This window comes from Hylobates moloch, unplaced genomic scaffold (genome assembly GCF_009828535.3).
Source record: "Hylobates moloch isolate HMO894 unplaced genomic scaffold, HMol_V3 SCAFFOLD_8, whole genome shotgun sequence".
Lineage (NCBI taxonomy): Eukaryota > Metazoa > Chordata > Mammalia > Primates > Hylobatidae > Hylobates > Hylobates moloch.
This window is the reverse complement of record NW_026652283.1, coordinates 61,263,375-61,278,360: the sequence shown is the minus strand read 5'-3', so window position 1 is coordinate 61,278,360 and position 14,986 is coordinate 61,263,375. Positions and strand designations below refer to the sequence as shown.

The 14,986-nt window shown below is 39.0% G+C and overlaps 1 protein-coding gene across 5 annotated transcripts in view; it reads left to right on the top strand.

The window, feature by feature from the left end:
* Positions 1-2,668: 2,668 nt before the first annotated feature.
* SUCO (SUN domain containing ossification factor) overlaps positions 2,669-14,986 on the top strand; it is a 78,664-nt gene continuing 66,346 nt past the window's right edge. For 3 of the 5 annotated variants that reach the window (XR_009214513.1, XR_009214514.1, XM_058442615.1), the window contains exon 1: positions 2,967-3,171. Coding sequence is in view for 3 of the 5 variants with exons in the window: in XM_058442615.1 (XP_058298598.1) it covers positions 3,110-3,171 (62 nt within the window). In the remaining 2 variants the exon portion in view is untranslated. Of the gene's footprint in view, positions 3,172-14,986 lie in introns of all 5 variants that reach the window. The other 2 variants (XM_032160967.2, XM_058442616.1) reach the window with 2 other exon arrangements.

Below are 14,986 nucleotides of genomic sequence, written 5' to 3'. Positions count from 1 at the left end.
GTGCTTTATAGATTTTATTGAATTGGGAGATTCTGTTATAGTAGGGTTTCTCAACCTTGGCACTTTTGACTTTTTGGGCCAAATAATTTTTGTTGTGGAGGGCTTTCTTGTGCACTGTAGGATGTGAAACAGCATCCCTGGCCTCTACTCACTAGATGCCAGTAGTACTTCTCCAATGTGACAAGCAAAAAATGTGTTCACACAATGCCAATTTCACCCTGGGGGGAAGTCTGCCCCAGGTTGAGAATTACTGTATTATAGTTAAGGGGTGGTTGATGGTGGTTACTTAGCCTAAGCCTTAAAAGATTATATATATAATTAAATATTATATATTAAAGATTATACATTATACATGCTCTTTTTCTATATTATTTCTTGCCATTTTTGGCATATGTTATACTTTTAAGTATGGTGACATTCATCTAGTTTTATTTTATATAACTATTATTCACTTTCTTATACTTGTCTATTGAGTTGTGAGAAAATTTTCTCTCTTCTTTTTCTCATTATATTTAACAGATATGTGGAAAAATGTCTACCATTTCCTTAAAGGTCAGCTCTATGGAACTTCTATTTATTTCATCTGAAGTCTTAGAATAGGAAAGAATGAACACAAATATAGAAAGTCACGTGAAGAAGCTAATTTATGGGGAAAATGAGTTCTATTTTGTGCAGGTAAAATTGGAAGTGATAGAATAATATGTCCAGCAACTACTTGAAAAGAGGCTGGGATATAGGTTTGGGAGTCAACAGTATAGTTGAAAATTAAAATTGCCCAAGAAAAAAATGGAAAAAGCTCGGAGTACTGAAGGATTAAACCTTAACAGGAAACCATGGAAATGAAGCTGCAAAAAGAGAAAAGAACATTTATAGATTGAAATAGTAAAAGCTAATAATTGGATGATAATTAGGTGAATGGAAAGCCTACCACAGGGGTATTAATAAAGCTCCAATTGCAGGAGAAAAAGGAAGGAAGGAAGGAAGGAAGGAAGGAAGGAAGGAAGGAAGGAAGGAAGGACGGACGGCAGGCAGGCAGTCAAGGAAGGAAAGAAAGAGAAAGAAAAAAGTAAAATTATTTGTACTTGCATGTTTCAAAAAATCATTGCAGGGACTTGGTGGAAAATAAGTGGATGAGTTTGTGAGTTTGGGATGAGAGGGTTAGGCAACGTAGCTTGATAACTTCCTAGATTTGAGATAAGCATATATTCTAATATAACTTCTTTGGCTGTGATGTACTGAGGATCAGCTGAGGGATACCTCAGCTGTTTCCTATCCTGAATAAAAGTTCCTGGAGTAAGAGGAAAAGGGTGTCTAACATGGTAAAGAATGTCAATTTATCCCTACCCTTTCATTGCCCCTACTTTCTTTTAAACTTGCATATTAATCGTTTGAAACTGTTTTTGGGTGAGATAAATACTTGCTTCCCGCAATAGGTGACAGATGAAAGGATTTTATTGTCATATACTAAGAGTGGCATCAGCAGATAAGTGGAACTGTTACCTAATTACTGCCAGAAAAGGCAGTTCAGGGTGAACTCCTTTAAAACAAAAATTATCACCCTTTGTATAATTTCTCTAACATCAAATTGACTTATATCCAAGAACTACAGAGCGGGTCAAATCATTCAGTTCTTTGGGACTATAATTAACATCCAATTCAACTTAGAAGGTTCATAAGGAAATTCCGCGGCTCAAAATTAGGCGTTAGGTGGGCATTTTACTGAGGGTTTTTTCCCTACGGAGACATGAACAATAAGTAACCCGTCCTTTAAACATTTTTCACACTAAACATGCCATGTTCCAAGGCACAGACCATTGCAGCCTCCGTCCCCTCAGCGGCGTAAACACTTGGAATGGGCATGCTGCCCCGTTACTTAGTATTGAGAAGTGGTCACTTTTTGCTCTTCTTAGGTGAGTGTAAGCGACTGCCTTCCCCACTTTCGGTGAACCCCAGGACTTGGAGCGTCTGTGGGTGCTCCTCTAATGGGGACAACTCCTCCCTTCCAACTCAATCGCAGAGAACCCAAAGTTCGAAACCAACAGAACGAAAACCAACGAAGCACGAGGAACCCGGCAAGCGTCGAAATTCTTGCTGAAGAAAAAGCGAAAGGTTTTCCGCTGCAACCAATCAGATGAGAGGATTCTTGGCACGCCCCTTTCTATCTACCAATCAACATCTAGCTCAATGGGGCAGTCCATTGACACAGGGAAAGGGCTTTAAATTTTATTAGTGCAGCTTCCCTCACAACCCTTACCCCCGTCATTCTAGGCCATTCCACGAACTGTGCTCAAAAGAGGAAAACAGTGCAACAGTTCCAAAGCTGATCAGTCTCGTGGTGAGCAGCGAAACTATAGACTTCTCTAACAAAACCATGGATTCTAAGAGGGACAGGGAAAGAGAAAAACGGGTTCTGGAAGGCAAACTACAACTCCCAAAGGCCCTTGCGCGGACTCAGCGCGCGCGGGACGAGGGGCGGGCCGCTGTAAGGGGGAATGCTGAGGCTCACGGTGCTCCTCCCGACTTTCTGAACGCGAGCCAGCAAGTGGGCGGGACCTGGGGCGGGCGGAGCGGCGACCGCGTCTGCTCCTGCGCTTTGTGGTCTCCTGCCTCCGGCTTCTCCGCCTGCGACGTCGAAGGGGGCGTGGCCTGCGCAGAGGCTGGTGGGGGTGCGGGCGCCGCGGGACGTGGGTGACGCGTCCCTTTCCAGCTCAGCGGTGTGTGAGGTGTCGCGGCCCCGCCGGCGATTGGCTGTTGAGAGGCGAGTACGCGGCGGCCGTTGGTCGCTGGCCTCACGGAGCAAGGCCCCCGGCGGGCGGGGAGGATATGGGGCGGCAGTGGCGGCTGCAGGAGGCGGGCGTGGACGAGCCGGTGGCCGCAGCAGCGGCGGTCCCCGGAGTCCTGTGAAGCGCCCCTGTCCGCGCCGCTGTGGGGCCCTCAGAGAGGGCTGCCAGGACGCGAGCCACTGAGGAGCCGCTCAGCCATCGCCATAGCCCTTAGGACTATCGGTCCCATCCTCGCGCTCCTGCTCCGGCTCCTCCATCTTGGCCTCGGCAGTGGCGGCTGCCGGGAGGATGTGCCGCCTTCTGGCAGGGGGAAGAAGGAGGAGAAGATGAAGAAGCATCGGCGGGCCTTGGCCCTGGTCTCCTGCCTCTTTCTGTGCTCTCTGGTCTGGTGAGTAGCCGCGACGACAAGGGAGTTCCAGTGAGGGGAGTAAAGGGGAGGGAGCAGCCCAGGTCACACCCCCAAGTCATCTTGGCTTTTAGGGTCCGGGTTTCCAAGGCCCCTGTGGAAGGGACAAACCGATTACTTCTCGACTGGTCTGGTAGTGCTCTGTGCGGAGATTTTCATGGTGTATTTTGGAATTTACAGAGACTCAGTGGGAGAAAAAGAGGTGCCAAGGTAGAGGGAACCACCAAGTGCCTTTGTACTCAGTTCCTCTACCCCTTGGAGACGGTGCAGGGTTTGGGGTGGGTGTTCAGATTGATGGTAAGTAAGTTGCTCCGATTTGCCGCCAGTCTTTGCGTTCTTAGTGTGCTAAGGGGATAAAGCACGTCGGATGTGATGCGTTCTGGACGTGAGATTTTAAAACGTGAGTGGTCATGAAGGTAAGAGTAATGTGTAAGCAGTAGTTCTTCTGGACATTTCTCGCACAGTGTTTGATCTCAAGTACACTCGGGCCACTGTTTTTGGAAACTTCGGGGGGCGTGTGTGTATGTGTGTTATGAAGCACTTTTTCAGTTGGTTTGGTGGAGAGGGTGTCTTTGATGTAATGTGTGTAGTAGTTTTTGGTAATGTCCCTTAGTGATGGGAAGGTAAATACTGTATTTTGAAGGCGGGAAGAGTGCTTTGTCCCTAAAGCACTCCTTAAGTTTTACGGAGTTTCTGTTAATCCCAGGCACTTCTGGAGTTTTTTGAGGAGCAGAGAAAGCTTGTAAGTCGAGGGACTGCTGCCACCGTACTTGGAAAAGCCATTCTTTCCTCCCAGGGAATTTCTTCAAAGATGTGTCACAATTGATGACTAAAAAGATGCTTCTTCAGTCAAGGCGATTTGCTGTTTGTTATATTAAAATAGAAATTAAGTTTCCTGTTTTGCTTATTTCTGCAAAGCACCAACACTATTTTCATTTTTATGGATGCCTAATGGATTCCAGAGACACTGAAATTGTAGAGTTGTTGCTCACATAAAATAATACATAAACAAGGGGAAAAGAAAACACTCGCCTGGCTGGGGGATTTTTATTGGAAGGATGATAGAAGTTTTTGAGAACAAAAACAATTGACTTCTTACCTTTCATTCTGAATCCTTTTAATACCTGTCTCCCGTTTTTAATAAAATCCTCCCCTTTCTACTTACTGTGTTGGGTACGGAGAAGCGCCTGTAAGAGATAAATCCACTCACCTCATTTTAAATTTAAATTTGTAGATACTGAAGCTTGTATTCATTTCCATCTCTTTCTGGAGCTGCCTAGTTATACTTGTAGACTGTGTATTTTCTTTCCTCATTCTTCTTGGTCTTGCCCATCTTTAAACCATGTTATTCTTCATCAGAAGTTTCTGAAATGGCTAATAAGGAAAAGGTTAATACTTTCATTCAAGTTTAAAAACACACCAGTATCTCTGGCTTTTTTTTTTTTTTTTTTAATTGGATGGTGTAAACGAAATCAAGCAATAGAATGTGATTCTTACAATCATTTGTAAATTTAAGTTAACTCTGCTTCTATTTCTTTTGGGAATTTCTGGCTATCTTTTGATTAAGCTAACCCTCAGTATGTTTTCTCACCCAATCATTAGCTCTAGTGAAGAGCTAATGAATTTCCCTGTTAGGGAACAAATCGGTTGGCCTGGTATTGAAAGTAGTAGTAATAAACTTCTGTCAAGTTTTTTAACTCCTAGTGAGGAAAATGGATGTGGAGAGTTTAAGAAAAGAGTGTGAACATTTTAAGAAACTTTAGCTTAAGAAACTATTGGGTTAGTATATTTTGAGATTTGTTTAGACTGCCAAATTTAGAGACATTTGAATTATTCTTTAGCAAAACGATTAAAAGGCATTAAAATAGGACACTAAGGCTTAAAGGTTTTTTTTGAAGGGTGACGATGAATGAGATTGGGGAAGAGGAGTGGTACCTGATGATGATTGGCAAAGGGTATGTTTTTTTTTTTTTTGAAGGCTCTGCTTTCATGCCAAGTTGGAATTAATGGCACTTAATGGATTTCTAACTTTTGCTATAATCCAGTGTGGTATTTCTTTTCCCAACAACCCCATTCCCTTTAACAGAAATGGCTACCAACAAGTCCTGGGGTTAGATAAAACGTTTGCAAGAGTTGATGAGTGCCTTTTAGTAGCCACTTTTGTCTCTTTTGTTATTCACAAATTATCTCAAAATTTTGTGATCCGTTTCTGTTTTGTACATTGAGTGCTGTATGTCTGTTCTACAGTATTCTAGTTTGTGAGGCTTCCCCTCTCACGCTACCAATATTACTGTATTATGTTTACTATCATAATTTTGTAGATCTTGATTATGTCTCCCCTCTGCTTTTGTCTTCCAGCCTAGAGTACTAACCTTAGATTATGTTTACAGAAAAACCATTTCATCTATGTCATTATTAATTTTTGTTGCTGTTTTTTCCTTTTGCATACTTTATAATTTTTGATCAAGGAGTGTAGAGTATTCTAGGCATAAATGCACTATAGCTGCAGCACAGAGCAGTGATAGCTGATATTTACTGACAGCTATCTATGTGTCAGACACATGATGTTTACTTGACAATAACAGCTTTAATCTTTATAAGAACCCTGTAAGATAGGTATTATTATTAACTTCCTTTTGCATTTTACATGTGAGGAAGTAGAGAGGTTAAGTAACTTGGCTAAGTTTAAGCAGCTGTTAAGGTTCGGAACTTAAATTTGAAGCTAGGCAGCACAGGCTCCTGAGTACCATAGTCCTTTGTAGGTCAGAAGACCTGTATTTTATATATGTGGCTCCATCATTTACTAGATATGTGTTCTTTGACATGTTATGTAACTTCTTTGAACCTTAGTTGTTATATCCTCAGAATGGGGAAATTGATCCATTCATACTTCACAGGGTTCTTAGGAGGATGAAATAATACAAATGACAGATCTTTGTAACACAGTAACAGCATATTATGTAAATATTTCATCATAACATTATTCAACCACATTTTTTTCTCATACCTACTGTGCCAGATGTTTTTATGAGCACCGAAAATCCAAGATAGAGAGTCACCAGCTTGTCTTGGTTTTAACACCAGAAGTCGCATAACCTAGGAATTCCCTGCATTAGTTTCTTATGCCTGCTGTAGGAAATTGACACAAATTTAGTGGCTTAAAACAACACACATTTATTACCTTACAATTCTGTGGATGAGAAGTCCAAGATATATCTCACAGGGCTAAATAAAGTTAAGATGTCAACTGGGCTGGTTCTTTTTGGAGGCTCTGAGGGGAGAATCTTTTTCTAGAGGCTGCCTGTATTCTGTGGCCCCTTCCTCACATCAGCACTCCAACCTTTTTTTTCAGTCCTTATGTCTACTAATGACTGGTCCTCCTGCCTCTTCCTCTTATAAGGACTATTGTGATTACATTGGGTCCACCCAGACATTCCAGGATAATCTCCCTATCTGATAATCCTTAATTTAATCACATCTGCAAAATCTCTTTTACTATGTAAGGTAACATATTTAGGGATTAGGATGCAGACATCTTTGAGGGGGGCGCATTATTCAGCCTATACCCTATACCATACTCCCTCAGTCCTGGGCAAACTGGGAAAGTTGCAACACCCTAAAGAGGAAAACAACATAATTAGTGGATATTCTGAGTGTGTCCCCTAATTAGTAAAACCTTGTGCATGGACCTTAATTGTTTATAAGTTATATACATGTGCCAATATAGTAATAGTATATTAGTGTATGTAATAAATTAATGCAAGTTAGATATTTAAGAAAAATGAGAAAAAAATAATTTCTGTTAACGGTACCTTTTGTTCTCATTAAAATAATAATTTTTAGTGAGAGCTATGTGATTTTTAAATTTTTTAATTTTAGTGAGACCTACTAGATTATTTTACGTCATAGTATAGAAGAGGAATAGCTTCAACTACTTAGGAGTCAGCCCTGTCGTTTTCTTGTTGGCTGTGCTTGCATTAGTAAATTCTTTGCAGGAATTTTTTAAAAAGCTGCTTCCCGATGTTGTGAGGGTCAATTCAGTTAAAACTGAGTAATTCCTAAGTCTACCTAACTGGGCAAACATAAACCACAGTGAATCATGGTGTGCTGTAAGTAAAACCCATTGTTTGTAGAACTTCCACTGTTTCCCTGGGTTTCTGCCAATAGTTCTTGATGTGTGACCATCTGACCCTTCAGACCAAGTATGAATCCTTACATTAATCCTAGTAAAACTTATTTTTTAAAACTAAACAAATCTATTCTTCCTTCACCCCAAAGGATCATCTTGGAGAAGCTTATATTTAGACTTTCGGGAAGAGCTTAACATTTAAACAAGTCTCATACATTTGGTAAATATAACAGGTACTTAGAAAGGTCTTTAGGAACAGCAAAGGAAGAATTCATATCCTACTTATGGTTCTGTCACTAACTATGTCTTTGGACAAGTTACTTCTGTGAACCTCAGCTCTCATCCATAAAATGGTCTGCAGGATGGATAGTTCACGATGAGAGAATTTTATTGTAGGCAGAGAGAACACTTACTCAGTTATCTAGAGCGTGAGTGTATGTGAGGAGAGATGGGAAGGGAGGCTAGAGCTAGGTTTTGAAGGGATTTGGTTATCATGCAGATGAATTCTGATTCTAACCACCTGACAGAGGATGAGCAAGTGAAGTAGTTTAAGCTGGAGAACAGGAGCATGAGGTCACATGGATCTTTTAATTAGATCGCTGTGGAGGGTAAAGTGGAATGTAGGGGACATACTTTGGAGGCAGGAGGTCCTAAGTCGTGATCCCACTAGAAGAGAGTTGATGTCTAAATCAAGATATTGGCCTTTTTGACCTTAGTAGTAATTTTTCTGAGTATGTCAAACCAGTTTTTATCAATTTAAGAGGTTTATTTCCTGGTTTGTGATTATATTTCTGTACCCTTTTGCTTTTTCTCTCATAATTGCTGGTCTATTAATATGCATAAGTGAGCAGAAAAAAATTTAAAAACTAGAACAATATATAAGCTGTTTTTTCTTTTTTTGAGGTGGTGAATAGAGCATATTGGAAACATATTGATAAAACATTCTGAAAATTCCCCAGGAAATCTGGAGGAATTTTTTTGCTTGTTTCTGCTTCTGTTTCTTAACTTTAAAGGTCCGGAATCTATTTCTTTTCTGAATAATATTTGAAATAAATAAAATAATAAAATAATCCCACTTCTCCAAATCATTTGATGCCTTTTTTTTTCTTTCCTTGAATAAACCAATGAAAGATGACCTTTACAAAAATGATTTTTTTAGTGGAACTTAATGTGAAAGACTGAGGAAAAAACGTTTATCTTTGCTCTGGGATATATATTCCAAAGAAAGCACCTGGTATTTATATTTATAAAAGGTGTCGGGTCATACAGTGTCAGATCCCTTCAGACAAGTTAGATGAAGCCAGCTTGCCTTAATAGGAAAAGGTCTGTGAAAGAAGGTGTGTGACATCTTCGCATAACACTTGAACACTGTGTCCAATAAAAGATGGCAAATGACGTGTTTCATGTTGGTCCTTTCTGTTATTAAACATTTGAGGATATACTGGAATGGAAGCAGGCAGTAGGGTTGACAGGCAATGGAAAAAATAAAAGGTATTAGCTCTTTTGAGCATTGGTTATTTCATTTTTCATTTGTTCATGAACTTGCACATTACTCTTTCACTTTTCTCAACAGTCTGGAGAAATGAATCAATGTGTATAATTAATATTGTTATGCTTATAATGAAAGGGAAACTTACAAAAATTTAAGTGCTTTATTATTCTCAAGTCATCTTCAAATAGAAACACCTATATGTACATGATGCTTTTGTTTAGTAAGTTTATACATAACTGGAAAGAGATGAAATCTCTTGAAACTTATCTACGTGTTTTAGATTATACTTTAGTGCCAGTTGTATGTTATCTGTTTTTCAAGGCCATATTTTAGACTAATTTAAAAGTCAAATTGTACATGTCACAAGGGAATAGGAAATTGCTTTTGAATATTTGCAGTATAAGAGTGTTAATCCTTTGGGATGAATTTGTTTAATAAATGCAAGTTTTTTTTTGAAAGAAGATTTGGTTTTATTTAGGACTTTATAATTAATTGCTAGTTAAAATTATTTTATATTTTACATGAAAGTGACACCTAGCTGTATTAGAAAGTATTCTGTAACATTAATGTGGTTCATAGGTACTAAGCTAATTTTGTATTATTATATAGCGTTTGTAATCTACTGGAGAAAAAACATGTAAAGGCTAAGAACAGTGCCTCACTGGTAGTAAGCACTACTGTATAAGTTATTCATTGACTCTAGATACTTTGGTAATGTGTTGAGTAGAAATAAGATGGCCTAGGTTTCAGAGTTAAAAATGGGAATTTATAAATCCACTTAAATATTATTTGATTATTCACAATGTATTTGGTGTGATGAAAGATACAGAAGAATTGTGAGACTTGAGCTCTGTATATAAGCTACTTGTTACAATACAGACAGTGGTGTAGTGTGAAAGGCATAAAACTGTGTCAGAGCTTGGTTGTAGTTCTTTCTTTGCATTATTAATATGATCATTTATTGAGTGATTGTTTCTCTTCTAAGTACTAAATACTATTCAATGTAATATATATTAAATTATTTTATTCTCTGTATAGATGTTTTAAGGCAGACAATCCATTTTAAAGATGAAGAAAGGTGGGCACAAAGAAGTTAAGTTCTTACAGCTTGCCCAAGTTCTTATAGCCAGGAAGCAACAGAGCCAGAACCTAAGAAGGCCAGATTCTAAGCCTGTGTTCTCTTAACCAGTATGCTGTGCTGCCAGTTGGCTGGTAGATGGTCTTGGGCAAGTTTCTTCACTTTTTCTAGTTAATAATTTTTTCTGGCAAAGTGTCAGTTTTTTTCATCTGAAAATGTGGATGCCTGGATTAGCCTAGGAAGGAATGGACATTGGAATTGTCCATGAAACTTTTAAAAGAAATACACATACCTAGGATTCTTACCTTGTAGATTTTGTCAGTAAGTTTGTGATACTCTTTTATGCATTCAAGTCTGTATTACTGTATTAGGTGAACTCAGTTTATTTTTTGTATGTCTAACATTCTAAGATATCTGATTTGAATGTTAATAAACAACACACACATAAAACTGAACTGCATAGTAAGTGCTTAAGAGGAGAAAATGAGGGCTAGAGTTCTCAAGGAAGGCTTGACTTGGGTTTAAGGGAAATATGTGGTTTATAAACTCTGCTTCTGTGCAAACAGGAGCTTCATGAGCTGAAATAAGATGTACTGGTGTTGATAACATGAATAATGGCTATTTCTTTGTGTGTGCATGTGTATGTCTGTCTGCCTGCTTGCAGTGGGTAGATGGCACTTAATTGTCACGGAGAAAAAGAGTTATGAATAGAAGAGATAATCTAGTTGATATGGGTAAGAGTGGTAGTAAACAGAAAAGCCTGAGGAGAAAGAGAGAGATTTCAGAGATTGTGGTAGATTTTGCAAGCCAGTCCAAAGAATTAGATAATAAAGATTCAGCAAGAGAAGTGGTGTTGTGAGAACATTATTTTGACATAATTGTGCTAGATTTTTTTTTTAGAGGAAAGAGACTTAGAGGGATGAATACAGTTGGCTTTCCACATTCACAGATTCAGCCAACCTCAGGTTGAAAATATGTTTTAAAAACAATAAAAATAACAATACAACAATAAAAATACAAATAAAAACAATGTTGTATAACAGCTATTACATAGCATTTACGTAGTGTTAGGTTTTAAATCACCTCTGGATATTTATATGGAAGGATATGCATAGATGTTTTAAATCATCTCTAGATATTTTAAATCACCTCTAGATATTTATATGGGAGGACATGCATAGGTGATATGCAAATGCCGTTTTATGTAAGAGACTTGAGCATTCTCAGATTTTGGTATCTTCGGATCCTGGATCCAACCCCTTCTGGATCCCAAGGGATGACCAGGCTAAAAAGCCCTTGGAGTAATTGAGGCTTATCATAAGAAGGACTTCATCTTGGCAGTAGAAATAAAGAAGAGGGTACAATAAATAGAGATTTTTGAGGAGGTAAATGATTTGATTTTGTGAAAGATTGGCAAGCTGGCAGTAGTGCAGTGCAGTGCAGCAGATAACAGCATTAGGCTAGGATTCTCAATAACTGGATTTTAGTTTGCCTCTAACCAAACTCTGTTCAACATCCCCTTACTGTTATCCATCTCAATGCTAAGAGATACTTACTTAGGCTTCTGTGTGCTGTATCCTATACAGGATTCTGGTGGACAAAACAAAGTAACTGCTTTCTCGGAACACACTGTCACTGAGAGTACATTCTAGGGCCTAAAATTATGAATCTGTGAAATAAAGTTCAATGAGAAAAGAAATGTTAAGCGTTTTTTGTTTGTTTTCTGTTTGTTTGCTTGTTTGTTTTAACTTGGGCAGCTAGAAGAATTGGTGGTGGTCAGAAAGAAGTGGAAGAGTTGGCAAAGGGCTTGGAAGGGGAAGGAGCTGTTATTGGAGGTGAATGGAATATCCAAGTGGAGACATTTTATGGGCATTTAAAAATGCAGACTTGAATGCAGATAAAATTTGGCCTGGAGTGCCAGGTGCGGTGGCTCATGCCTGGAATCCCAGCACTTTGGGAGGTCGAGACTGGCGGATCACCTGAGGTTAGGAGTTTGAGACCAGCCTGACCAACATGGAGAAACCCCGTCTCTACTGAAAAAATAGAAAATTAGCCGGGCATGGTAGCGCATGCCTGTAATCCCAGCTACTTGGGAGGCTGAGGCAGGAGAATCACTTGAACCTGGGAGGCAGAGGTTGTGGTGAGCCAAGATCGTGCCACTGCACTCCAGCCTGGTCAACAAGAGCGGAACTCCATCTCAAAAAAAGAAAAAAAAGAAAAAAAAAATGGCCTGGAGTTATCCTTATAAAGCAGAGGTCCCCAGACCGGTACTGGTCCGTGGTCTGTTAGGACCCTGACCTCACAACAGGAGGTGAACAGCAGGTGAGTGAGCATTACTGCCTGAGCTCCACCTCCTGTCAGATTAGCAGCAGAATTAGATTCTCATAGGAGCATGAACCCTACTATGAACCACACACACAAGGGATCTAGGTTGTGTGCTCCTTATGAGAATCTAATGCCCCCCTACCCTATCCATGGCAAAGTTGTCTTCCATGAAACTGGTCTCTGGTGCCAAAAGGTTGGGGACCGCTGTCATAGAGGGAATCATTTTTGAAAGAGAACATTGGACTTTTGAAACAGAATAAGAAAGGTGCCAAGCATAGTAAAGCTCTGAAAGAAAGGAGGAAACTGGAAAGGATAGATGGAAAGAGATTTAAGGAAGTCATTTGAGTGGTCAACAATATAAAATGTCTTAGATGAGTTTGGAGAGCTTGAAAACTGAGAAACTTTTCAGAAGAGGGAAGTGATTAATAGCTTTTGGGAGTGGAGAATAGAAGATATTTGGAGAGCTGGTAGGCATGAATTCCACACGTTTGGTAGCCAGGAGAGGTTGAAGAGTACTTAAAAAAAAAAGTTAACATGTAGAGTGGCTTCATACTTGTATGCTGCAACCCATTTTACACAGTGCCATTGGATATGTCTTACATGCAGCTTTGATTATGTCAATTCCCTGATGAAATATCTTTCAGAAGCTCCTTGAAGGATAAAACTTTAAACCTTGATAATTTTTAAATGCTTGCAGTCTGACCCACACCTACTGTTGTAGCTTTATTTTCTACTTTTCCTAATAGAGACTTTGTTTTAGCATGACTGATATGTTGGCCTGGTAGTAATTTATTTGAGGACTATATTTTTGTAGTTTCTAATTGAAAATTAAGGTAACAAAACTACTGTCGCTTGTGTTTTAGAGGCTAAATACACCATACCCAATTTCTGAAAATATATTATTATCAAGTATAGGGCATGATTATTTCCAGCATCTTAGAGGACAAATTGTATTGGCTGAATTTCTAATGGTAGGTTATAATGGTAGGATATAAAAACAGAACATATCACATTTGTTTACTAAGTGCTTCTCTATGTTGGATCAATGAAATTATAGGCCAGTTCAGTGAAACAATTTTCTAATAGAATTTGATATGTGGAATATTAAGCTAAGAGAATTTAAGACCCAATCCTACATCAGAGTGAAGATTAAAAGTCAGAACTACTGAAATGCAAAGGTTTAATTAGAAACAGGCACTAGAACATAGAACTTTCTCAGCTAAGCTGTACAATTGCATGTGATTTGACTATGGACTGTTGATGTTGCCAAATAGAATAAAAACTGCAAGTAGAAAGAGGCCTAGTATGCTCTTACCTATTAACAGATAGACCAAGCAGAAGAGAAGCAACCTTAAAAGAGCTCCAGACTGATACGTGGTTTAAAAGAATATCTGTCTTTTAATAAAACATTGTGATGGAGAGAAACTAGGTTGCTTAAGCAAAGTCACTAGAGGCCTGGTGATCTTTTGGTCTTGTTTTATTACCAATGTTTGACCAAAATGGCTTCCACATTATTCACCCATTTTCCACAAGTTTCTCAATACTTACAGGATTTCTGTAAATTTTTTCAGATATCCAGGAAGTAATATTCAAAAACTACAATTTTCACTGTTAACTTTAACCATACTGCACTAATTAAGTGGCTGGCACTATATTTCTGTACAAGGGATTAGTTTTGAATTTATGTTTAAGAAGCAATCTTTATTGCCTAGTTTAGTTATTTCTTTTACCACGAAGTGTTTTCTCATTCTTCTTTTTAAAGCTCTGAAAAAGCTTTTCCAATTCATAGTTCAAAGTAGGAGCTCAATAGATCATCATGCTGGTAACAGGGCAGTATATTCTCTGCCTTGGAGTTGCTTAGTCTTATGTGAGAAACAAAAATAAACAGTTAATTTAATTTCAGTGTGTATGTGCTCAAGTAGAGATAGCCAAAGGGCTGTGGGAATTTAGAGCGGGCCTCCCACCAACCCCAGATTGTGGAAATCAGGAAAATATTTTAGACCCTTTCTAGTTTCTTGCCCCAAGAGAGAAGAATTATATGTATTGAGTTATGTTTTAGATAGTGGGAGTGGGAGCAGGTACAGAACATTCTTGAAAGAGGGAACAGCATGAGCCAGAGACATGAGACAGCACAGTCTGTGTTCAAGGAACTATTACAGGTAGCTCTGCATCGCTGAAGCATAAAGTGAAAGGCAGGGAGAGTGGCAGGAAATATGAAGCTGAAGACTTAGTAGAATTTTAGAGATTTTTAAATAGCATGTGGGGAGAAGCGTGCATTTTGTCATGTAGTTAATGGAGTCTGTAAAAGATCTTAAGCAGGGGAATGGTAGTGTGATAATTTACTGTTAGATTTTTGGCAGAAGTGTGAATGGTTGATTTGCAGACGTAGCAAGTTAGGAATTAGGGAGATCTATTAGGAGGTTGCTCTAGGTAACAGATAAGGGCTTGAGTCAAGGCAGTCAGAATGGGGATTGAGAAATGATTTAAAGAAATTTAGAGTAGAATAAACAAGATGGTTGAGGGAGGGTGAAGGCAAAGGAGTAATCACAGGTGTTTTTCAGGTTTCTAGTTTGAGGACTGGGTAGATAGCAGTACCAGATGGTGGGATCAAGGATATGGGAGGAAGAGATTTGGAAAAGGAAGCTAGTGTATTCAGTTTTGGATTTAGATGTTTTTGAGATATCTTGGAATATGAAGGAAGAGAGACGCAACTTTTAAATGAGCTTTACTTATCCTCAACATTAATGTAGGGTATCACAGAAGGGTTTTAAGG